Raw genomic sequence first — 25,126 nt, 5'->3', positions numbered from 1 at the left:
ACTACCAACCCAGCCCACTGAACCGAGCGGAAGAGACTCCTTGTCCGGTCATCCTGGGCAGAGTCTTAAGACATGACCACAACGTGGGCTTTAATATCTGACGAGCCATTCGGGAAAAGCTCGTAGTTGTAGGCTAGCTCCTGAGGTTGCTTTCCGCCATGGTAAGTTACGACCCGAAGATCTGGTGCCCACTGCTTTATTTCACGACGCCAGTTCGGACAGGTGGAGTTCGGAACAACGACCAGAAAGGGCCAGCACTTAATAAGTTCGCTGCTGATAGTCCCGTAATATAGTAAGGGAATACATACCTTTGGCTCACCGTGAACCAGAGCCGAAATCAAGCTAACTACTTGGACTGTCTTTCCTAGTCCCATCTCGTTTGCTAGATTAACATTCTTGTCCTCGTGATAGTTATATAATAACTAGTTGACGCCTTCAAGTTGTTAAGCTACTAAGTTGCCCCGGCGAATCCCTTGCGGCTGCTCCTCTAACGCGGTAAATCTTTCTTTTTTCCACCGGCTCACCTACTCCCTCATTTTGACATTTGATGAGCTGCCGAAGTATTTGCCCGTTAGGTATTCGCAGTACGCGGCCTTGAATGCGTTGTAGATTTCACCAGCATCTAGTTTCGGTGGTTTATCCCACACGGCCTCGTCATAGCCAAGACCTTAGAATTTGACGTAAATTTTGTCGACGCTCTCGATGCGTTCCATGTCCTCCTCCAGAGTCCGACCTCGTCCAGGTTTCAACTTGGCGGAGAAGATAACATCTGGGAGAAGGTACTTCCAGGAATAGCGTCATCTTTTGTCATTTTCAGGGCTAGATTTTGATCCGCATCCTTCTTGGCGAATGAGCTGCGCATGATTCCTGCTGCGATGTGATAAACCCAGGCGCCAGGCATCCAGCTGCAATGGAAGTAAGAGCATTCCTGCCATTTTATAAGATATTCTTTCTCATCTTCAAAAAAGTCGCTGTATGTCATTCCCTCCGTGTGGGATTCCCTGTTTGCAGGCCGCCATGCAACCAAGGTGTGAATTTTGTGTGATATCGTGCCACAGTCGTGGCACTTCCAATCCACGGAATATTCCGAAAGCCGTTAATCACGAATGTCTGATACGTCCGAGTCCATCTGAGATGAAGGAAGATGCTCGTAATGCCAGCCACGTTTACAATTAACACAACGGAACAGAACGTTTTCAGCATTGTTAATGAGAGAGGAATCAATAGGAGTGATTAGATCTTCACCACCGTTCTCGACTCTGATCTTCTCTTCCTGTCTTGGGGTCCTTCTGGGCGAAAATGCCTCGCATGAGCGTCCTGATTCTTCACATTTTTGACACCGGTGATGTCTTGGGGCACGTTTGTCCTTTTTGTTATAGAAGCCGATGCAGTACTTGCACTAAAGGACGAAGTCATCTGCCCCGACTTTAGTGACTATGTGTTCTCTGGCTGATCTACATCCTAAACAACTTCTGTAGAAAGACAGGGAGCAGCCTTGACAGCCGATCAGTGAACCTTTGCTAGCGATTGGTCCAGTATTGCAAGTGCCGCAAATCTCAGAGTGGAATAAAGTAAATGTTGAATCGTGTGGAAGTTGCTTGAAGACTTCCTTGAAGTTGATAACTTTAGGTATGCCTGCAGGTGCTGTGTCTTCGACGTAGAAGGAGTCCTCGTCCATCAGGGCGATGTCAATCATACTGGCCTTATTTCTAGTTGATCTTCCAGAACGACGTCGATCCTCAAACTCAATCGATGAGCCACGTGATCTGGATCGCACTGCAGGCCTAGCCCTGGCCTTGGACCGTTTCGATTTCTTCCGCCTCGATTGCGAAGGTTTGGAGACAAGATCTGACGTTACTAACATGAAGTTATCATCGTCTTCATCAGATTGCTGCAAACAAGGTTCCTGGGATAGCTCATCCAAGTCTTCATCGCGGGTTAGGCTGGTGTTACTAAAGGTCATACTGGTGAATATAAGCTGTTTCTGTGTACGCTCCCTCAGTTGTCGACATTATCATCAAAAATGCTAGGATATTCTTGACGTGTGTTTTGCCTGGAGGTACCGTGTTGCTGCCGCAAGGAGCGACAATCAGTTTCCGTGTCGCCGTCGTCATCGTCGTCGGAATCAAGGGTAGAAGTGAGACGGGTTTGACGGCGACGCATGCTTCTCTTACGGCTGGAGCGAGCTGGAGTCTCTTCTTCGTCAAGCTCCATGAGGTCCACGTTAGACCCAGCATCGGAGTTTCCGTAGCTCTCCAACCAGGACCTCTTCCTCTCACGCTTCTTGAAAACGTCGCCACTGTTATCTATATCCATAGTGCGTTGTAGTTTCCGGAGTGCAGCTTCACCACCTTCACAATCCAGAAGGTCTTCAAGTAGTGTCTTAGAAATGTCAGTTGCTATTTGAAATAGGCCTAGAATGTTTGTGAATTTCGGCAAGAGTGCTGTTAGCTGGAAAGGGAGGTGCCGAGAAGCAGGATTTCCGGATTTCCTGAACAGCTCTACTGCTCGCCGCTGGTACCTTCCAGTATCGACAGTAGTTTCAAGGGCAAGCTAGTATGCAAGTGTTTTGGGTATCGAAGTTTCGTGGTAGGTTATAATATCAACAAGACTGGGAAGTAGAAGGAAGTCGGAGGAAAGAGCCTCACAAGGTATGAGAATAATTAAGGAAGAACGGGAGGAGAGGTGCTCAAAACGAAACGGACAGAGTTGCTGACTTACAATTTCCCGTCGAGCGTCGGTAAATTCAATATTGTACCCGCGTTCTCCATCCAGATTCACATCGTTAAGGACTTCATCCACTACGTCACTTCGAATCGATATATACTTTTCACTTTCCACAAGTGGCATGGAGTGTAGAACGACTTCAAACTTGGCTGAGCGCATTTGTTCTGGTAGCCTTTCTTCTCTAGGTCTTGATTCGGACGGTCATTCATCATAACTTCTTCCAAGTCAACTTCCGGTTTATCAGTCTTTGAGTCCGACAAAGTGGCTGCGAGCGCAGCAATAGCACGTACCTCAGCCGAAGTCGTTTGCTCATCTAGCTCAAGTGCGCCGTAGCCATGAATTGTCTGCTGTTCTGGGGGATAGCTGCTCTCTGAGATGTCGGCAAGGAATGTATCGTCATGGCTCTATCGGCAGGCTCGTTGTCGAGCGGGGGGGGGTCGGTCGGTGCATCGTTAAAGAAATTGTCTAACTAATCAAGTCCGATCAGCGCATCGCTTGGCGATCCGGCGTCGGATAGCCCCTCCATGCTTCAACTCGTAGCGATTTGGGAGGCATATGAAGGTAGATGTGTTCGGCTGCACGTCGAATCCAACAGCCAGAGGGAGGCGCGAAGCAAAAAAGAAAAGAAAAAGGGGTGTTGAACCAAAAAAGAAGGGGGAAAACCGGAATCAAGAAGAAGCAGGAAAGTGTCCTACCAGAGCAGACGTTCGATTGCGGGTAGGCGCATGAAGGAGAAGCTTGCTTCGAAGTTGTTACAGTTCTATTGAACAGTCATCAGGGGCACGTGATATCTCACGTGCTGGCCGTACACGTATAAGAGACACCCTCGACAGCATCATCGTCAGTAGGTCAACTCAATAGAAGACCAACTGCTTATACCTACGTTTATCGATTTGTCGTTGTTTATTGCCTTGTGACCGTTTGTTTGACTTCTGTACTATTCTGTTTATATCTCTGTTCTTATCACGGTTCCGACCTCTGCCTGTTGTAGCCACGTGCTAGCAGGAAGAACTGTGACAGAAGTGGACTTGACGAATATTCAACGCGCCTGCAGAACCGCGTTGCAATTAAACTACTATGGGACTTCGTGAATAGAAGGTACGTGCCCCACGTAACTAGCGGCTCAATATGGATTAGCTAGGAGGTTGCTTAATAACTCTGTTACGGCAGTCCGCAGGGACCACTGGGTCAAAATTCAATAAATTAGTAGGTATATGGTATGAGGGTAGAACTTGCCTAATATGGTGATAGTCTCCACTAAAGTGTGTTATCGATAAGATATGAGTGGCTAGAAATTTTAGGTAAGTATGGAGCCCGTGCCTATATACCCATAAAAAGTCAACCCTAGACCCCTGCTAAAGTCTGACTCCCGGCTTATACCCGTAGTAATCCCCTACCTATAGTTATAGTAGTTTATAATGCTTACCTCGCTGTAGCTATAGCGCCTCCCCCCTTAACCCTAACTACCCTACTACCCTAGCTACCCTAACTACCCTAACTTCCTTAACTTCCCTAACTGCCCTGACTGCCCTGACTGCCCTGACTGCCCTGACTGCCCTGACTGCCCTGACTGCCCTAACTGCCCCAACTGCCCCAACTGCCCTGACTGCCCCAACTGCCTCAACTGCCCCAACTGCCCTAATTGCCTTAACTACCTCAACTACCCTATATGCAACCGCCCCATATATAATTACACTGCCCGCATTTACCCTTTTCGCTCTTGACTCGCGCAAGTGCCTAGTAATTCTCAGCCAATCAGAGCCTTTTAAAAATCCTCCCCTTAGGTGTAGACCTATTGACCCGATGCGGAAATTATTGAATTTTGACCCAGTGGTCCCTGCGGACTGCCGTAGATCACAATACTCGTGTTGGTGCAAAGCCCCATATTTAGGAGTAACCCTGCTGTCCCGCAACAAGGGGAGGGCGGGGTAGGCTGCTGACCTCCCCAATCAGCAGGCAGCGACCATTTTTGGCCACTCCAGATAGCCATTACATAGTAAGTATGACAAGGATAAGTGATTGTGATTGCAACAGTGGCGTGCGCTGCTGCCCCTAACGATCGTCCACAAACACAATGCATTAATAAGAGTTACTCACTTGCGTAATAGGGCAGATCTCGGCGATACGCCGGGCGAGCTGCAAAGCCAGCAGTCTTGCAGGCACGAGCGTATTCTGAGGCTTTTCTAGCAACTAATGAAAATGAAGTTCCGTAGGCGACATGTGTCTACGTTGTCATGATTAGAAGATCCTCCAAAGTAAAATGTTGGCGCACTTGCGAATGGTGTGCATTTGCGCGTATTCCTGACCACGTCGAGTGCCTAGATCGGTGAGAATTCACAGTGACTCATTGGGGTGTGAGCAGCAGTAAGCGACAGCGGATGATGCAACCTATTCGTCGTTGCTTTTCCTTCATTATACCACTCACCAAGTAGTCTTGAGCCCACGGTGCCTGTGAAGGGAAGTGGATATCAGCCAAACGGAGCGGCTGGGAGTAATTGCTGACAGCCCAATCGTCATTCATAATGAGCGACTCAACGCCTAAGCGGCCACTGTGCCAAATACAAAGAATGCTATGGCCGGAACAAACCTTCTAGACAGGTTATCGCTGCTGGAATGTTCTGGCCGGGCGGGCATTTGTATCCGTTAGCTGCAAGGTGGATAAGCTGTAGCCAGCGAGGGGAATCTCTTGTTGGCGGCACCAAAGCCCCATGTTGCGGGGTTCTTTTGCAACGCGGGGCGCCTACAGAGAAGCTCGAGGAGCTCTTGGTAGCCAAGAGCATGTTAAGGACCGGCGGTCGCGCAACAGTTGCGCGACTGCTCCTCAACCAGCGGCTACATATCACGCAATAAGTCACCAAGAAACGATGCTTACGAATGCATTTCAGTGGAACCCACTTTCAGTGCCTGCACAAAGGCGCAGGTCACAGGGCGACATGCAAGTCGCAGACCATCGTGGGTGTGTAGCCGCTTTCTAGACTCACTGAAAGCCACGAACGGCATTAAGGTCTCCAAGGTCCGCTAGGTATTGCCTGACCAACTACGAGGAGATCTTAGGGAGAGGACTATGTGGATGTAATGTGTTAGCGGGTGCAAGACTAAAAGTCATCAATTACCCCCTTTGAAAGTCGCTGGCTGTACCAAGTTGATAAGTTCCTTGTTTAACTGGTTTATGTAACTGAGTAGCCTTTGCCTCGAATGATCTGGAATATTGTGCACCTTATTTCGATCATACGGTGCACAGCACCAAGACTGAGGACGCCCATCGATGAGCATGTACCTCTACTGTACATCTTGGCTCAGGCAAGCCCGCAAACCCCCCGTCGGATAAGGCTCACTGTCCCCTTCCAGCGGGCTACTTGTGTCGCTGTGAGTTGCACGTTAGTGCATTCCCGCCTATGGCCGCACCGCCACTGATTTTGCCGCGCCACCTAGCAGTCGCCTACGGCCTGCAGCGTACAGTAACAGCAAGCAAGGCCAACAAATTGCAACAAGGCATTTTTGCATCCGAAGGGGAAAGAAGGAATAAAGGGGCGTACGAGCACCAATGGGGTCCTTGCCCACTACGAAGCCAAGCCTATCTGGCACCCGAGTACCTGACGCTCCAGGATATGGCTTTTCATCGACAGACTTGCGCCTCTGCCCCGCTGATGGCTAGTGGTTGATGGTAAGTCTGGTCGTCCAGATCGCCACCCCCTGCCCACCACATGGGTTAATTAGCCAAGCGAGCCTGCAGCCTCTCCTGCAAAAGCATACGAAGGGGCCACGACATTAGTATATTATCCTGTGCGGCAGTTTTTGCCTCTCAACTTGTTAGCCAATTCGAACTGTCACCACGAGCAAAAATGACCGACGCAAGTTTGTACCAAATGGGTCAATCAACAGTTGGGGATGCTCTGCGACGGCATACTTTGATGAATTTCGCGCAATGTTCAAACAATATGTCCCAGCAACCGTCACCACTTCATCACGGGATTATTGAAGAGTCCGAATCGCCAGCATGTCCGGGAAAAGTTGCGTGAATGCGAAAGTTTGAACACCACTTGAGTTGACTGGCAGATTCTGGAAAAAATGGATCGAAACTGCTCAAAGGAAGCTACGAGAGCCGTGTCGAGGTGATATTGAACGCGTGTACAACTCATGCTAGCAAGTAGGCATCGACTTGTCAGCCACCTCGCTCGGTGAATTTAAAAGCACCAAAAGATTTGAGGGTAGGGTGGTACCAGAGCTTTCCTCCGCTATGCGCATGCTATGTACCCAACTGGGAGGGATATGTACACGAGAGCTGGAATAACCCGAAGCACCAACTTTCGATGGATGCCGACCAGTTTTGGACGGGTGTTAAAACCCGAGCAGTCAAAATTATGGAGCATTGGGACGAAATACAAAAAATCAATGTTGAAGCCTTCCGAGCAATCGCAAGACCAAAGACAAACTTCACAAAATCCCCAGTGCGCACATATGTGCCTATCTGAAAAGCTTTAGGGGCCAACGACCTTCTCCGCAACAGTTTCGGTCTCCGATGCTTCACCTCGAGGACCTTGTCTAGGGCGATAAACTTCCACCATTTTTCGAGGTACCTGCGAAGCGTCACCCGACGACATTTCGCACACTTGACAGTCACTTCGTCCCATTGGGCCGCGCCGCGCTCTGCATTACCGACATCCAGCTGTCGGGATGGCTCAGACGCACACATACGAAATCCTAGTCCAATGCGTTTAGGGCTTGGTGGAGGAGGTTGAAACTAGCTTGCCTTGGATTTGGACTCTTTCTTGTCGAGCATCCACAACAAGGACAATGGAGACTGGTCATTCTTGGGTAGATCTTTCCGGCTGAGGTGCTCTGAGTCTGAGCACATCGTCGACGTAGATTATCTGTGTATCCTGACGAGAGCCTCACTCGACGAGCCTCAAAATGACTTGTGGCAAGTGAGACTTGATCCCCGGTATTGGGAAGTTCGTCTTGAAACGTCTGAAAAACACGACGTGAAGTTGATGAACCTGGTACGCACCACTTTCGGGCGCATCGACATGTTCAGCACCGTCAGCGGCCTTCTTCAAGAGATGTCAAAATCCCCTTGTCCAAGACAGCCCCAGAGAGCTTTGCTGAAGATGACAACTTCTTGAGACTCATGGCCTCTGTGAGTGGCGTCGTCGACAGGTTTATAGACGAACAATTCAGCCAGCTGAAATATATCGAATGGCCTAACCAGGGTTCAATCATCTCGTTGTTTTCTTGTTTATTTGCGCAGATGAAGGAAAACAACTATATTATCCGGCTCGTGAGCCTATTTGAGGTCATGCAAACGGTTGAACGAGAGCTTGTAAGAGCAGAGTCGATCCCGCTGAAGTCTTGCAGGCGCTGAGTGACTCATCTGTATTGTTAGTGTGTTCACAACATACTCTATTTCTGGTTTGTATCCAATGCGCTGCAATACTGCCTCACAGCCAACAACTTAGCAGACTGGCAGATGAATCGAGCGCGTCCCTTGGGGATGCACAATCAGGGTTCTCAGTGAAATGGGCCAAAAACAAAAATGCAAATTTGACTACTTGTCTCGGAAAGGGAATGCTCAACAGTCCGAGTTCTGGAGCTATTTAGACTATCTTAGTTTTCAGGTCCTCTCTCGTCAATTGAGCTTTCGCAAGAGTCCCCTGTAACAGTTTTCCGTGTCAAAGCTGGGAATCCTGTGAGAGTAGCAAAAATTCGCTGGAATATAGTGGTGCTGGGTTCGGCTGCAGGGCTTATTTAAAAAGCCAAATTGATGATATTGCACCATAAGATACATCCTAACTCGTTTAGTGAAAAATGAATCTAATGGCTGCAGAAAACCAGGAACCTGGTTTCGCCTGCGGCCCCCATTTGGCGTCCTCGCTCGGCCTCGTCCATCTATACTCTCCAGCCACTTCGACGTTACCTATACCGGATTTCTCCGTGTGCTTAAGGCCTACCTTGCCAGAATCCTCCATTTTCAAATCACAGCTACCATACAAATCGGTCTTAGCACCCTTGCGCCCAAAACCGCGCCACTTCTTACTCAACTTTACGTCGCAGTCTGTGAAGGCAAGGTCCAATCCGCCGAGCCTACAAGCGACGCACTCATCACCCACGATGCCCGGTAGATGGCTGTGACGTGTGAACAGACTGATATCGATGCGGTCGAGAAATAGGTTGCGTTTGATCCAGTTTTCTTCTGTTGAAAGTTCAAGCCGTGTTCTGTGAAAATTTGTTTGAACGTTTGTTTTCCCCGACAACGACACCCACTGGTACAAAGTATCTTCGTGTGAAGGCGGCAAGAAGCCGTCATCACGGGACCATGTCGTGGGAAACCCTTTAGTCAAGTTTATAGACATGGAGAACGACCCCAGCGGTGTTTTCCCACCCACCTTGCCCAAAAGGTCAGCTTTAATTAGTTGGAAGTCTCTCTCTTTCCCATCTCGCTCTTCGTCGTTTCTGGCTTTCTCGTTGAGAAAACACATTTCCTCAATTGTAGGAACAGTGATGAGCCTTGGAGATAGGTCGCAAATGAATTCCCATCGCTTTCGCTTCTCTTCTTCCGCAATTCTCGGGAATGACGGAAAAGGCGTAACTGCTTGAATCATGGGAGCCGGCACATGTCGCAGGTCTGGAAGAAGAGCATTATCTCGAGGCGAAAAGATGTCTTGGTCATTATGGCAATTCTTAATGTGCTTGCTTTTGGCCTGGACTTGTAGTGTTCTTACCTGGACCAGTAAAGCCGCCAGGAAAACTGACATGACGGCGGCTGTCATGGTCAACAGCCTTGTCTGTGCCAAAGCAACCTACCGCAAAATGCCCGAAGCCTCCATTGGGGCGATGATCACCGTCGTCTCCAAAGTCATGCCCTATATTACCCAAGCCGCGCAAGCTGCCCCAACCGCCCATGCCGCCTAAAACTCCCGCAAGTTGCTCGCCGCTGAAGCTACTAACCATTTTAGAGTTGGTTCGTGTTCCAAACTCGGTGAGAGACAAGTAAATCGACGAAAGGAAGTTCAGCTTGAGTGTGTCAAAGACAAAGAACTGACCTCTACTATTCAATTTTCCATAGCCATCCCGTCTCCTTTATAAATACTTCCTGCTTCTGCGTGGACGCTCAGGCTAAGGATAGGATTCTGGCATGATGGCATGAAACAAACCTACGAAATATGAAGGTTTCGGTAGATTGATGGCGACCTCTGTGTGCCCGCTAGATTTGCCTTTGCTATTGCATATTGTCAAACTCCCCCTCTCCAGGCCATGGTTTTTGGGCAGGAAAGAATGGCGGATGCGTTTTCAACTAAAGCCCGATACAGCAACAGTTCGAGTGCTCTGCCTTGACGGCGGCGGCACAAGAGGCAAGTATCCTTTGAAGGTGCTGAAACAGCTGCAAGATAAGATCAACTTGCCCAATTTCCCCGTTCAACAACACTTTGACATATAGTTAAGAGCATAACCATCTTCCTCTTAATACAACACACCGTCCTTCTTTAACTGCCCCACACAGTACGAAAGATGAGTGTCATCATCACTGTATACCCAATCATCGATATCTGTAAGTGCCCCTAGAGTTGAGGCTACGTCCAGCATGGGTGATTTTGATGCATATATCATCAGCAGCCTAGAAAACCGGTGGTGAATGCGAGGATAAGAAAGTTGAACTGCAGTCACATTGTGGTAAATTTGAGATTACTTAAATGTAAAAACTCATCTTCGAGTCGCAATCCCACGGGTCAAATTTCTTCTTGTCCCCCTGGGGCTCATACGATTTGCTCTGGGATTCCAAAACGCGCTTCTGAGTCTCAACCTTCACCTTCTCGCGCCAACCGTTGCTCAGGCGTTCCCAAAATCTCTCTCTAAGTTGTGGCAGGTATTGGACATCATTGATGCAGTAATCTTTGATAGGCATCTGGATCGGCCGGATATTGAAAACTTCGTACGAACCACCATGCTTAGGGTGGTAGAGCTTGAGTCCTGCTTCCTTCACCGCCTTCCAGCGGAGCTTTTCAGAGTATGAAAGGGGTGCATAGATATCTATGCACTTTTCCAATCCGATGAGGAAACGCCGTCGCCCAGGCCGGGCCGCATTTTCCATTAGTTGTACATCTTCAATCCCGCAGAGATTGACTGCAAAGTGATAAAACAAGGCGTCAGAGTCGTTGCGGACATCATAGAAAACCTTGGTGATCATCGGTGATTCGAGAATGGTTTTAAGAGTCGTTCCATCGTCCGTGGCAGTTCAGAAAGCTGAAGATTGAAGTGCATGGACATCAACAAGATATACATGCTTCTTTAACGGTATAAAGATCGTCATGAGTGAGATGCTACCATGGCGAGACAGGCTTACTCCTTCCAGGTCTAGAAAGAGGGATCGCGCATCACTCGGGAGAGTCTGTATCGTGTAGAGGAGACGCAACACCGACTCTGTTGAGTCAACGATGCTGTAAGTGACGCTGTTTGCATTCATTTTGAGCGTAAAAGAAAAGCTTACACACGTAACAACCACCGACTTATGTGTGTGCGCGTAGGCAGGTACTTGTAGCTGGCGCTCTACCTCGGTGTCTGGCACCATCGTCATGAATTAAAGAGCCTTTCTAGTTGCAATGTTGCCCCGCACAGTTAACATGTGAGAGACGTTGCCAGAGACCTGTTGATATTCTCAGCGCTTTTACAGCTTCAAATGAGAGCTCTTGCCCTATTTTGCCGTTCTGCCGTTGACTACCATAAGGCTACACGGTTGAAAGTCATATAACCGTTTGAGCTTAATCTGCCCGATCTTGTTTCCTCCCTTATGTTTCCGATTTTGAAGAATTTTACTTTGCTGCCTACTCGGAGACTAAAGCCCCGCAATCTTGGGTCAGCAGGGTTCTTGGGTCGGCGGGGTGTTGTTACAAGAGGGGAAGAACAACGAACTGCGACACGAAGCAAAAGGTTCCAGCTTTCCCGTCCATGCAAAATAACGGGTTACATCTGCATGTATCCGTTTGTTGGAGCTCCAGGGTGCGTTGCGCTGTTCATTTGGTACAACAGAAAACTCTCCTCTCCACTGCTTTGGCCGTTTTCGTCGTTTGCACTATGGATGCCGCATATGTCGATGAATTGGTCTGGTCTAAGACGTCATCACAGCCGCCTACAGATACCTGTGCATAGAGGAATCTGAGTTTGCTCAGTAACTCTCTTCGTCTACACGGGTAGGATGCTATGCTCTAGTAGCATCAGAAGAGGGGTCTTTGACTTGCCTTTTGCGGTTAAGACGAAGGGCTATACAGGGAGACCGAGGAATCACATGGTTTGGGTATTATTATCGCGTTATGTAATACCGATTAAATGGTATTGATAGTGCCGTCGACGTCATCGTATGAGGCGGTTGGCGCCATTATATATTGCGAGCTATGTCCGCTCGTACTACTTCAATAGCAACTTATGTTTCTTCCGCTAATCAGATTTAATCAATTGCGAAGAACCCATATATCACTGGAAATCATACGAAAAAGATATACGCCTGTGATGTTAAGAAGCCATGTCATCTGCAGTTGCAAGAGTCATACGGTGGGACGAGAAAGAAGCAATTGCTGAATGCCCCTATTGTTGGAAGCAACATAGGCACACCATAAGCTTCTTGACTAACGCGAGCAAGGATCAACAGAAAACTCTCAAATTGGGACATGTTCGCACCGGATTAAATAATGCGAGCATTCAGCAAGCAGTGGCTCCATGTTTGGAGAATTATGAACATCTATCTTCTCCAATAACATACAGACTCCTCTTTCCGTTCGAGGACGACAACAGAGTTCGTGATTATAATTGGGAAATCAGGCCTTTCCCGTTAAGACCGACTGATCGGTCGCACTGTAAGTGCTTCCAGACGGTTGGCATGCTATCAAAACCCGACTATATGGAAGAAAATGAGATCCAGAAAATTTGTCAGAAGCTCACATCCATTGGGCTTGAAGAGGTGTGTTTTCCTCTTTTGGATATATATCCCGTTCTAAACGAGCCGCACATTTCTCGATGAATGCGCTAAACTAGACCAAATGCCAGGGTAGGAAACGCGAGCATACGTCATGCTTCATCTCTGTTCCTGAGATGGCAATTAAGTGTGCAAAAGGCAGCACCGAATTTTCTCTCGCTGTTGTAAGAGGCGAAAAGGAGAGGGTACTGGAGCTGCTACACGAAAACGCCGATGTCAACGCACGAGACATGCTTGGCCGTACGCCTCTTATGGAAGCTGCACTTTGGGGCCATGTTGAAGTCACGAAAATTCTCTTAGAATCGAAAGCAAACCCCACCAAGACAGACAAAGAGGGAAGACAAGCTGTTGATCTGGCAGAAGAATGCGACAGAAACGACGAGGAGAGGGAAGAACGCCATCTCAACTACATAGAGAAGCCCTCTGAGAAAAAGAGGGCCCGGAGGATTATTCGTGGACTACTCGGAGCCGTCCCATCCAGCGGAAACTCACTGGTGAAAAGCTTGAAAAGCTACTACGCAGCCCGTATCTATAAATGTCGTAATCTGTGGACAGCTTCTTTGGTACTTCCAATTGTTGGGGTTGAAATCAAGCATGAACACCAAACAGTCGCTTTCCTAGATCGAGATGAGCCTTTCGACATGATTCATGCCGCAAGCGGATGGTCTGGCTCAGGACACTGCCCGAGAAGTGGACACTATGAAAAGCTTGATGCCAACTACTGGACAGCTCAGGCTCTGAATCTTGCCAGGAAGATTGGTCTGCCTTTCCCGTTTCACCCCCGAGATGGGAACATGATGATTGGGACTTATAACGCATGCCACGCCGAGGCTCAACTGGTTGCATTCTTTGTTGAGCATCACCTACCTATCGTGGAAGCTACTAATTACCCATCGGAAAACTTGTTCAGTCAGCAATGCAGGAAACAAAACCCGATACAGAAGGCTAAAATTATTGTAAGCCAAGATCCGTGTGATTCCGGTATGGCTTTCATAACATGTGTTATGTGCAAGCAAAACTGTGATTTTGAAATAGTCGTTGCGAGAGAAATAGTCAGTTGAAAGACGACAAATTGGTAAGCTGCTGAGCCTTAAGTAAGGAATTCGCTTGAGCAGATATTGAAGAGCAACTTGGACCCGGGTCGGTGGCGAGACGTTCAAGATAGGAAAAGCAAAGCACGGGTAGCTACACAATTAGGTCTGATTGAGCGAGGCCTCTGGAGTTACATTACAGTACAGTACACTCAGTTTCAATATCTCTTCTTGTGTACAAGTTTTGAATGGTTAGAAGAGCTACAATCTGCTCCTAAGTCTATTTCAACAGTCTGTTATTGCCTGTGGTTGCCTTTTTGCACAACCTTATCGTTGGGTTTAGCGCTGTTACCCAAGTTGGCTACAGTGATAATTGAAAGGTGTTAAGGATGCGCCGGCATCATTATCCCCTGATCTGCCCTATAGTTACGCCAGCCAGTACCTCAACTAGTTGGGCCGTAAAAGCGGTGTCTGATAATCAAAATGCGAAGTGGCTGCATAAGCAAGTCGAGCAAAGTAGCCTGCTGACCCGCTCGCACTGTCGTAGTGGAGCCTCGGCTAAGCATCTGAGCGGAGCAATTTTCAATACTTGTGAGTACATGATAATCATGATAATCAGAGTAAAGACCGGATTACAGCTTACTATGCAGCCAAATCTGGATCTTCTTCCGTCTTATCAAGTATACTCATGTAGCCTCAGGTCATCACCACATTATAATGATTGAATGTCTTTGCTAAAAGCGGAAGATCGATTTGCTCCAAACTGTATCTTGTTGTATCGTATAAATAAACTAAAGTATGTATGGGGGCTGTAAAAACGACGCCTTACTTATATGCCCGAGACCTCTTCTATGCTACAAAATGGGTGACAGTACAGTAGTGGCTAGCAAATACTGTATGTATACTTGGACATCTCAAGTGAATTTTCTATTGAAGAGCCCAAAATGGCTATTGAGCGTGTTGGACCAAAGTTGTAAACAATGATGGTATTGTACGCGTGAGATCACGATAAATAGAGCTTGTCACTGTGCCTAAGCCTGGTACAGTACAGTAACTGTAAGAATCCCGATGTCATGAATTCATGTTTGATCCGGTTTTAGCTCCGCCATTCAAGCTGCGAACTTCAAGAAACACCGCATTTGGGAACTAGCTCGCGCCATATTGAGTTCATGTTCCAAAGGCAACTGCTACAGTAGCTTGGCGGGATTTCTAGAAAAGTCAACGCAGCTTTGCCAATTGTCGTGATGGCCATATAGCCCACAGTAACCGACTGGTAACTGTGGGTCCACTTTTATCACCACACCAATCAAACATATGCGCCAGCTCTACGAAGCGACAACGCGAGCACAGAATGGCGAGGCTGAACACATTTTTGCATCGAATCATGGCAGCACCATCTCATCGATGTGGTGGTGAACAGGCGGCAGAGACGGTGGATAACGACAATGGGAGCCAAATATGGAGTCGGCTCGGACAACGATACGGCTTGCGTTGGCTACGGGCCTACTTGACCCAATTTGATGAGGGCCAGAAATGGCATCAATCCTTCCTTCTCCTCCACTCAGTAAACACAACCCTACCTTAACCGCGTAAAAGCTTGTAGATCAAATACCCCGCAAGACTTCAGCTGCCGTATAGTAGATAGGAGGTTGAACACTTGGAAAATAGGCTTCAATATGGCTCGCTAACAATTGTAACTAAACCGTGGAAATCCAACGGAAACGTCAGTCAAGGAGAGCAAGCGACAAGCGGAGATAGCACGGGTTTCAAGGAGACGAGGACGTAAATTCGGGAATTTACATGTAGTCAGCTATAGTTTCCCTTTCGGCTCCGCCGCCGGGCGTAGTAAACTGTGGGTTTGCTGCTGATTTCCTACGACCCCTCTTGCAGTTTGAGGCACATCAGCCGTTCCAAGCTTCCGCTTCGCATCGGCGAGAGATCTCTACCCACGCCAATTTACGGTAACAGCGTCTGTTTCGCTCTATAGCATCCTAATCCGACTCTCAATAAGCTCGCAGTTGTGGTGGGACGCAAAAGTGGCTTTACTTTGTCAAGTGGTTCAGCACGGCCAAATGTGGCTTCTCCAACGGATTGAGTCTGCCCCAGTATGGAGCTGTTGCTACAGTCGCATTCGAAATTGGTTTCATGCTTTGCACTTGAAAAACATTGTTTTCCCAGATATTTTGGTATCCACTTGCTTAGAAAGTACAGAACGACCCATGCAACGTACTTGTTGGAAAAATGTTAATACTCCTGTGTAATCCATAATCAGCTCTTTACTCTGCAAACAATGGGCCAAGTGCTCATAATAGCTGCTACTATCGGTATCTCTTTCTCTCTGGAAAGTATTGTGGAGACGTCCGCAGGTAGCGTGTCAGCAAGCAGGACCATTATTGTCTCTTGGTTGGAACCGCCAGAAGAGCAATATCGGAAACCAATTTCGGATCCACCTGTAGTAATACGCACAAGTGACTACTTTGATGGGTATCGTGTGGAACTGACTCTAATTGGGCAGGTCCGCCTCACCCGCAGATACGCTGATGTGTTGACCGATCGTGGCAATTTAGTGGATAGTCGTGTGTTATACTTCGTGCTCTGCCTCGCTGCCTTGTCCAATGTCAATGGATGGTTTTCTCACGTCAGTGTCCCCCGTGCAACCCGTTTGCTTCGGATGCAGCATGTGTGGTGAAATAAAACCCCTTCGAAGCACCATCCGATCGCGGTTTCGGCTTCGCCCAAACCACCGCGCCACACCCGCCACACCTGCTGATACAAGGAACAGCGCAAGGGTAATTTGACGCACTGATCGAGATTGAACATTTAGCCGCGTCGTGCAAACTGTAGTACATGCGGTCTCGAAAGCCTGAATTGGCCTTTTGGCTAGCAAAGTCAAAAACGGCTTCTGTTAACTTGTAGTACATCAGATGCCGTCTGTATAAAGCCTATGTTCAGTCACGAATGCTGCTCATAAAACGTCTTTGGCCTACAGTAGAAGGGTGCATCTCTATCAAACAATTGATATCTAGCCCCCATGATGGAATGCAAGATGGTTGTGCCATCACAGGGTAGAAGTCTCTTTCTAGCATTATCAGATCAATCAATGCTAACACGAGCCATGTAGACATTGTCACATTTGCCCGTTTAAAGAGACTATATCCGACGTTTACCGTCGCGTCTGCGGTCTCCGGGTGCGCTGCTATAGTCATGCTGCTCGACAAGTCGCCGGCCATTCCGTCAATTTTACATAGTTTATCAACGTGCCTGATCGTCAGCTCGGCGGTCACTGCAGCATTCACCGCGACGACTGCAATTATGCTTTCGCTTACGTTCCAAGAGAACCACAAGCCTACCCGGATGTGCTTAGCACTAGTTTGGACACCGGTCTTTTTTTTCGACTGTATGATAATACAACTAGTACTGGGACTTGCGCTTTGGTTTGTAGCCGGACATTCTTGGCAGTACTCCATTGTTCTTGGTCTCTTATCCGGATTCTCATTCTCGGCAACACTGGTTATAGCAGTATTGATACGGAAAAATATAAAGGAGACTCATGAAAACTTGATTGACGAGATAGTTCCTGAGAAATGAGCGGGTACTAGACGAAAACGTATAGTCAGAATCCAGGAATTACAAGTTAGTATTGTAACGGAATGCCGAATCGCTCTGTCTCGTTGTAGGTGGCAACTTCAGATAATTGCCCCTGAAGACATCAGACATTATCCCAATCACAGGCATCATATCTGATGCTCAGCTGTCACTTACAAACAGCTATCGATATTTAATGCAGTATTTGCTCATCGTTTCATTATAAGGTACTCAGGCTCCGGAGGTGCCCAATTGGTGACCTCTCTAGGGGCAAAATGAACTGGAATCCCGGAGTCTCCAATGGCCTTCTGTGTGCTAACACCTTGTATTGGTCCATCTGCTGGACTCCCATAGCCTTCGTTTGAATGATGAGCCACACGTTGTGTCTGCCATGCAGGTGCTGCAGACTGGCCAACTCCCCGTTCAAACCTTTTACCGGACTCAGACTTCTTTCCTAACAGATCAACGGCCGTGATATAAACCGGTCAGGGCTTCTTATCCGAGCCATTTTGCCATTGTTCAATAAAAGGCTGACGAAGGGGTGGGGGGATGGGTGAATTGAAACTCCATGAGTCCGGATGAACATGGTGATCAGCCGGGTGGTTTTCCACCCGCCTTGGTAAATGTACTGTACCTCTGTAGCTTGCAAATACTATAAAAACAGTCGTTGCAGCATGAAGCTATTCACATTTGCTTCGATGGCCACCCGCGTTTCTGGGTTCTACTTAGTTCCAAGCCCAACAAAACAGCCACTGCAACAACCTCTCGGCCACTCCCACATTTCGGCCGATGAAAGATGAACAAACTAGTTGCTTGTTTTTATACAGAAGAAAGTAAGAAACAGCAGTCCGTCGCCAGCGTACAAAATACATCTTGACGTTTTCAGTTCTCGCCGCTCAATCCACCCAGATCGTCTTTTTATTATGCTACGAATATCCGTCTTCTCTAAACCAAACCACTGGTGATTCTCGTCTCAGCTCTCGAGTCGGCGTAGCCTGGCTTTGGGTCACTTGGTTTATTTCACCACCTCAGCCAGCCTTGGCCAGTCCTGCCATGTGCACTCGTGTCTTTCAATATGCCTTTTCGTGATCTTGTACGTCGCCTCAGATTTCTGGGCCAAGCAGTACCAGTGGGGCTCGAGAAATACCCGTTCAAGTGCTGGACACAGCCGAAAGAGCTGTTTCGCATTCTCATCTTTGTCCTCGTTCAGAGGATGGTTCTCAACCTGCTGCTCGTGCTCGTTGAAATCGTCGTCGTTTAACAGAGATGGCGGCAGTGGCGGCCATGCAACATCCTGTTCGACAGTGACCGCAAGTTTCTTGAGGTCACAAAGCTTTTGGAATTCAGTGATCAGCCGCTTTGTGAAAGTTAGTTAAGAAGCCATGTTGCCATAGATAACAGTACTTGCTGATATTCTAACTCCCTGAAGGTGACCCTTGATAGAGAGGTGTTCAATGTTGGGGAAGATTTCAACGACCTCTTGTATATCCAGCAGAGTCCAATTATGATTTGTTATTTCGAGCGATCGCAAGTCACGGAGAGAAGCCAACTGCTCCAACCCCGGTGTTGATCTTGGAGACTGCGAAATTCGAATGCCCAAAATTCGTAGATTGGGAAACATAATTGGAATCGATGAGAATGTCGCTTGACCTTGGTACAAGAAAGTCGTCGCAGAACACGAGGGTATTTCGCACATGACAGAGCTGAACGGGTCGAACTGGCATGTTTTGCGCAGTATAAAACGTAAGGAAACCTCTTTCAATTGCTTCATCCCCGCAAGAGCCTCGGCAAAATGTAATAGCCAAGCTGTGTTTGAAGGCTCGTTAGCGGCTGGATCATTTTGCTTGAGGATATTAATTTGCAGGTAGCTGAGACGGATGTTAGCGCGGCAACCTACGCGTGCTAGAAACTCATAAGACGTACCGGATTGATGAAAGAATCAACTTGTTATCAATAAAAGCTTTTAGAAACTTATCAAGCTTGTCTTTTGTCATCCGCAGTCGTGTCTCCTTAAAGATATACGGAATGCATACATGCCGAAGACGACTGTGCACAAGAGAAAAATTGATAAGGTCCTTCGTATTGCTTTTTTTACAAAGCTTGATGATATCCATCACCAGCTCTATGGGTAAGCTCAGCAGGGTAAATCTTGACATGGAGCCTGAAGCGGATTTCGTCGAGATCGACATTTTCAATACCAGTTGCGCACGGGGACGGCTCAAGGTATAGTCCGGATGATGTCCTTCAGATAAGTTTACTCAATATCGGAACTAATGAGGATGAACCGAGGACTATTTATTTGCAAACACTTTCACAGCATGAGCGAAGGAGATGGGGCAGGCGTCATGGACCGGTTGTGCAAGCCAGAGTTGGGCGCAGGGTTTGATTCGTTCGGCGCATCTATCTTGTCAAGGTTGTCTACCTCAAGTTCCCCAACCAATGCGGTGACATTTACACCGGGATTACAGCCATTGCCGCAGATGTGGTCATCTTCCCAGTGTTGTGCACAAACCCCCTCCAGTCGGCGTTCACTAAGCTTTTGTGGGTGAGTAGACTAGTGCTGGTCCTTGTTCTGATGGCAGGCACTGGCTTGATCGCAACACTGCGCTACATCTCGCAGACTCAGCAGACAAACACACCTCGTGTAGCAGCATTTAACAGCCCCCTCGTCGTGTTTGTCAGGTGCGTAAGGTGGCTATAGTCTGTGTCTCGCCCACCGGTTTTCAAACAATATATTGGTTATCCGAAACCCGAAATACGTAATTCGTTTGCCAAACAAAGAGAAGAAAAGCCCGATAGGCCCTTTCTGGGTACGGGGTCTTAAAGTTTGAGGGGAAAGCCAGTCCCTTCCTAATTGTGCAAGCCATCAGCTTGCTGCCGCCTTGTACTTAACTACCCAAATAGATGTTTATACCCTGACCAGGTTGCACAAACCTATCCCCCTCTAAGTACGTCACATATGTTTTTTGGAGCCGGACGCAAGCCAGGGTACTGTAGGTCCCTCCTTACGTCCAGTTTGTAGAAAGCTTCCGCAGAGTGAAGCGCTGTCCTGGAGCAAGAGTTGGCCGTTACTTTCGTTGCCGAAACTACGAACCCAATGAGGGCCTGCTTCCTTGAAGGCAATCGTTCGGAATTAACTCCCTTTAGCATCCCGAATGCGCGTCGAATTCTGATCCTTGCTGTGGCTGGCTGCTCGTCTCTGGGCACAACTCACGGGGTCAGCTTTCCATTACCTGGGCCGTTTTGCATATGTTCCAGCCCAGCAACCGGTTTGGGGTGGGCAACCTGGCCACTGCTAGATCGGATGTTGCAGTGGGCCGGGACGTGAAGCAGCAGACTTAACATCACCGAATGGACAAACGGCCACATTTGGCTCTGGATGAATTGGAGTGGAATGACTAGTTGTCATCTCTTCTGATTCTGCAGAGTCTGACTTATGGCTCCGTGGCAGAACCAAAGACAGAAGGCTTTATACTGCATAGCTCATTAGCACGCCTTATCAAAAATTGTCGGACGGAGATCGACCAAAGTCATATCTATCAACAGATTCACATCTAGGAGTTTTCTAGGATACTGTTGTTCAGGATCAGTAACGGCAGGGATGAGCTCAGATGTACCTAATGCAGTCTTCCTCCCTCCTTCGTCGTCCGCTTGTTGTACCTGACCGTATGTTGGTGCAGGCGCTCAAGTGGAAGAAGAAATTTCGATGCCGAGATCGGAACGATCACCGGAATCGAAATCGACATGGGTACGCGTAAAAGACACCACATCGGAGGCACTGTGCAAATGGTGATGTCAAGGGGTAGGTCTGTACACTGGTACCTCAGCATGGCATGCATGATAAGGCATGGTCGACAAATGCGTGAAAAAGTTACATAGGCTCGCCGAGCTGTGAAGATGACAGCGTTGCCTTTTCATCTAGCTCTCTAATTACTCACCTGGCGTATCTTTCAGGACGGCCCCGGGGAAGGAGCCCTTCGCAACCGTCTAACGGGGCACTGAAAAGATAATATGAAGCCGGCGACAGTCGTGCCGCTCGGGAGGTGTTTGACGACGAGGCCCGGAAGAACCTTCTTGTCTCACTTTCTATTGATAAATTCAACCGCAATTTGAACGGCGTAGATAGAAGGGATCTCAATTTGAAAGGCGGAGGACGCTTTCTACCCAGCTCCATTGTCCAAGGGGAGACAACAGGACCGGTCCCAACGGGCGACGGATCGAAGAAATGATTCTGTTCCTTGGGAGCAACATGCGAGGGATAACCGTACTGTAAGAATTCAACCGCTTGTGTGGTCCACAAAAGAGCCTAGGCGAGACCACAGGAAACTCACGAACCCATAGGGAACGACGAGGTCTGGGTGCCAGCGGTGTGGAGTAGCGCTTTGTAACTCGGATGATTGCTGTTACGTCTTCGATGGTACTGTAATCATAGAAAAAAGAAGTACCAGTAATTAGTTAGGGCTATTTGGTTGGCTGGAAAAGTCTGGGCTAGCCACTGACTAGCTAGTCCCACTCACGGGCATGTACCTGTTGCCAGGCCGCAGTCTATGGGACAGTACGTATTACTATCCACTTTCAGCCAACCTCCATCTGATTCTGGGATTATGTATAAAATGGGGCGAATAAATGCCGCTCCCTCATGTGGGTGCTCGGGTATTGAAAACTTTCTCATTTGGCTTCTAAGCTCCAGACAACATGGACAGACTCTCGCCCGAAGGGCGTCATATCTTTTCCATCCATAAAAGCTCAATAGAAGATGCGGCTAGACTCTACCAGGATCCCAAGATAATTATCAACAATACCTTCTCAGTTTCCAATCAACGCCTCGCGGAACAACTCCTTGGAGTAGCAAAACTTCCCATCAGTGGGCAGAAGCCCAGTGAGATAACAATACGTGTAGAAGGCGGGATCGACGATTCTCCGTACGAGGTCACGGCTGCATTTACCCGGCCTCCCTGAAATCAGATTGTATGTGGGACATCTTCAATTTCACGATTATTCTGTTTAGTCTTTTTCTAACAGCAATAGGTTAGTGGGACAGGTAGCGGCGGAATGAAGCGAGAGTGAACCTGGCGAACATAACAACATGTGTAAAAAGCAGGGGTATAAACAAAGAACCCCGCAAGGTCACGGCCGCATAGCAAGCCTACAAGAGATCAGATTGAATGCGGGACATTTGTGTTTCACAGATGTATCCCTTGGTCTTTCCACGGCAATAGGTTAAACAAACTGAAGTCTTGTAGTTGCTGTAGAAGAAAGGAATTGAAGTAGTTTTGGAGCGTCGCAATGGCTCGACCGGAAACTTTTGATTGCGATAGCTGGAAAGAGTGATCGCGACTTCTGATTGCAGCGAACCGAGACGCAGCAGAAAGGGGCGCAAACAAGGCAGAGTTGAATACCCCGCGAGAGGCACGCGCCGGCCATAATGGACCTGACGAGTACAGTGCCCATTGCCCGGGAATGACTGGAATCACTTCGCTTCTTGCTTATATCTCGAACACCTACTGTACTCTAGTCGCGATTGACCGCAGAACGAAATTCCGGGGGTAAATCGGATGCGTTAACAGTAGTCGCCGCAAGGTACGAAGGGAGAGCCCCGTCGAAGGACCCAATCGGAGAATCCTGGGACAAAACCCACGCAAATGGTCACTAATTGAGTGCGTGGTATGGCCACTGGTGGTGGGTTGGTGCTCGCTGACCATTGCGCTCTACGGCCTCCAGCGGGATGGTCATAGCGTCCTTCTTCCAAGCCGCCTCACTGGAATCTACTAGTACGGATGTACGTACGCTCGTAGGGCATTCTTAATTATAGGGAGCTTGCAATCAATCTTTGGCCAGTGTAACCAGTGGCTGCCAGCAGGCCCTCTTGAATTCAGAAACACGTGAAGCTAGACCTAGCTGGTACCGCATGCTATTCCTCGAGTTTTGCTCATACCTTTCGCTTGCGACGGCTGTGGACCTCGTCTTGCTTGCATTTACACGTCCACACAATAGGTAAAGGAGCCATATTGCAGCCCTCTTAACGTAGCTCCCGGCGAGAAACCGGTATTGGGCGTGCACTCGCAGACCTGGTCATGCCCGGAAAGTAGGTGACTGTATGAGCGGATGTCATTTTCAGTCTCCCACGTGGGGCACTCATACCCTGCCCACTTCACGCCATAGTAGAGATGACCGCTGTCCGTCTCGTAGCATGCAACGATGGATTCTACGTCGAAGTCCCATGCGCCATTGATGAGATGGGGACGCTGGACGCACTCTTGCCAGAGTCTTATGCTTTTCCCGTCATGGAAGACCCACTGGAGCCCATCCACGCGGGGCCAGTCCCAGGACGCCAGGTCCAGGTTCTCCGTAACTACGCCATAAAATGTCCGATCGGCGCCGGTGACAACACAGACAACGTCAACTACGAGGATGCGTGAAGACCACCCCGCCTCCGCAAGCGCACCGCAGCGTACCTCCATTGCAAACTCGAAGAAGAAAGATCAAGACTAAAACGTGAAGACGAAGGTATATAGACCGGCTAGCTTCTTGTTGAATTATGAGCAAAAGAGGAATGAACCAGCTGGTTTAAATAGAAGGCTATCTCCAAAAGTGGATGTGGAATACCCCGCCAGCAAAAAAGTGAAGTAGGCTGCTACGGACAGCAAGCAGACACTGGCAAATCTGCATTTCCTTCCGCTGAGGAAAAGGAGTGACTGGCTTGCCATTACACACTGTACAAAGAGATGGCTAGTATTTGATCTTCAAGGGGGCAGCACTGAGGTTCTTAGAGAACATGACAAGACTGACCACTATAGCTCCAATATCACCGAGAATGTCCCGCGCTCGCTGCTCAATAAGGATTGGGCGGAAACGGCCACGAGGTAGCTAGGCCAAAGACAAGAATCATTAGATTGGGCTGGCGCGAATACACACAGTACAGTAAAGCTCACTGTCTTGATGTCATTGTACATGATTCCTTTGCCTCTGAGCTATGCGACGACAGATCATGTGCTCCGACGTATCGTTCACACATCGATTCAGTCGAAGTGGGAGAGAGAAGGGAAATCTTTCTGTTTCTTTCTCTCTACAAGTTATACATACAATGGTCGGGCAAAACATGTCTCCATCCAGCGACATTTATTACTCGTCACTTTAGCATATCAGAATTCTCATTTCAACTTTAGTAATAGTCATAATATAGTGGCTCGAGGGTAGTCTTCCAGAATTGTCCAGTGATAACTCAATCATAATCAACTGTAAACTTCTCAAGTCTCTGAGATCTTTGCCGAGGGGAGAGGCTAGAGGCGGAGTCTACTAATGTTGTCACTCGTCTACCACATAATGTCAGTAAGCACGATGTATACTGTACCCTGTGTGTACCCCTCTGTCACCAGTTTGATTTTTTCACCATATAGCACTATAACATTGTATGAATCGGCCGAAAACGACAGCGTTGTAGTGAACGAACATGTAGAAGAACATGTAGCCGATTGATTTGTGCTTGGGAGACAGTTTACTGTCAAATTTTGTACCGAATTAGCATATTCTTCAACTGCTGTCAAACGCATGGCTGCTGGCCGGATAGACCAAGGGATAATGGCAACATAATGTCTCAAATTTAGACAAGTAATCTTGCAAGTATACAGACCAGGTCTTGTCCTACGGTCGTCTCAAAGAATTTTGAGAAGCTGTTACGGAATTCACCTGCCAGCTCAAATATCATCGTAGCATAGAGGCTACAAGAAGATCCACAGAGGCACAAAAAATCGTCCATCTGATCACAATCGATACCGGCCTACCACGCCCGAGAACATAGGTTAAAGAAGTAGACGGCAGAACA

At 48.1% G+C, this 25,126-nt stretch overlaps 8 protein-coding genes across 8 annotated transcripts; 3 read left to right on the top strand and 5 right to left on the bottom strand.

Moving 5' to 3' along the window:
• Positions 1–1,998: 1,998 nt before the first annotated feature.
• On the bottom strand, positions 1,999–2,316 carry CTRU02_215521 (chromatin remodeling complex subunit; the record flags this gene model as incomplete). Its single annotated transcript, XM_036723776.1, has 1 exon — positions 1,999–2,316. One exon carries the CDS (start codon positions 2,314–2,316, stop codon positions 1,999–2,001), a length of 318 nt encoding a protein of 105 aa, XP_036584459.1.
• An 8,095-nt stretch (positions 2,317–10,411) lies between these two features.
• Positions 10,412–10,909, bottom strand: CTRU02_215520 (uncharacterized protein; the record flags this gene model as incomplete). The annotated part of the gene is made up of 1 exon (XM_036723777.1): positions 10,412–10,909. The coding sequence occupies one exon, from the start codon at positions 10,907–10,909 to the stop codon at positions 10,412–10,414; it is 498 nt and encodes a 165-aa protein (XP_036584460.1).
• A 1,895-nt stretch (positions 10,910–12,804) lies between these two features.
• On the top strand, positions 12,805–13,749 carry CTRU02_215519 (ankyrin repeat protein; the record flags this gene model as incomplete). The annotated part of the gene is made up of 1 exon (XM_036723778.1): positions 12,805–13,749. The coding sequence occupies one exon, from the start codon at positions 12,805–12,807 to the stop codon at positions 13,747–13,749; it is 945 nt and encodes a 314-aa protein (XP_036584461.1).
• A 3,001-nt stretch (positions 13,750–16,750) lies between these two features.
• Positions 16,751–17,307, top strand: CTRU02_215518 (uncharacterized protein; the record flags this gene model as incomplete). The annotated part of the gene is made up of 2 exons (XM_036723779.1): positions 16,751–16,784; positions 16,841–17,307. The coding sequence occupies 2 exons, from the start codon at positions 16,751–16,753 to the stop codon at positions 17,305–17,307; spliced, it is 501 nt and encodes a 166-aa protein (XP_036584462.1).
• Positions 17,308–20,514: 3,207 nt separating this feature from the next.
• CTRU02_215517 (uncharacterized protein) lies at positions 20,515–20,673 on the bottom strand (the record flags this gene model as incomplete). The annotated part of the gene is made up of 1 exon (XM_036723780.1): positions 20,515–20,673. One exon carries the CDS (start codon positions 20,671–20,673, stop codon positions 20,515–20,517), a length of 159 nt encoding a protein of 52 aa, XP_036584463.1.
• A 426-nt stretch (positions 20,674–21,099) lies between these two features.
• Positions 21,100–21,478, bottom strand: CTRU02_215516 (uncharacterized protein; the record flags this gene model as incomplete). The annotated part of the gene is made up of 2 exons (XM_036723781.1): positions 21,100–21,112; positions 21,243–21,478. 2 exons carry the CDS (start codon positions 21,476–21,478, stop codon positions 21,100–21,102), a joined length of 249 nt encoding a protein of 82 aa, XP_036584464.1.
• Positions 21,479–23,279: 1,801 nt separating this feature from the next.
• CTRU02_215514 (uncharacterized protein) lies at positions 23,280–23,765 on the bottom strand (the record flags this gene model as incomplete). Its single annotated transcript, XM_036723782.1, has 1 exon — positions 23,280–23,765. One exon carries the CDS (start codon positions 23,763–23,765, stop codon positions 23,280–23,282), a length of 486 nt encoding a protein of 161 aa, XP_036584465.1.
• CTRU02_215515 (uncharacterized protein) lies at positions 23,472–23,723 on the top strand (the record flags this gene model as incomplete). Its single annotated transcript, XM_036723783.1, has 1 exon — positions 23,472–23,723. The coding sequence occupies one exon, from the start codon at positions 23,472–23,474 to the stop codon at positions 23,721–23,723; it is 252 nt and encodes an 83-aa protein (XP_036584466.1).
• Positions 23,766–25,126: the final 1,361 nt, after the last annotated feature.

The sequence above is a fragment of the Colletotrichum truncatum genome (assembly GCF_014235925.2).
Source record: "Colletotrichum truncatum strain CMES1059 chromosome Unknown Contig_0016, whole genome shotgun sequence".
Lineage (NCBI taxonomy): Eukaryota > Fungi > Ascomycota > Sordariomycetes > Glomerellales > Glomerellaceae > Colletotrichum > Colletotrichum truncatum.
This window is presented reverse-complemented; position numbering and strand designations above follow the sequence as displayed.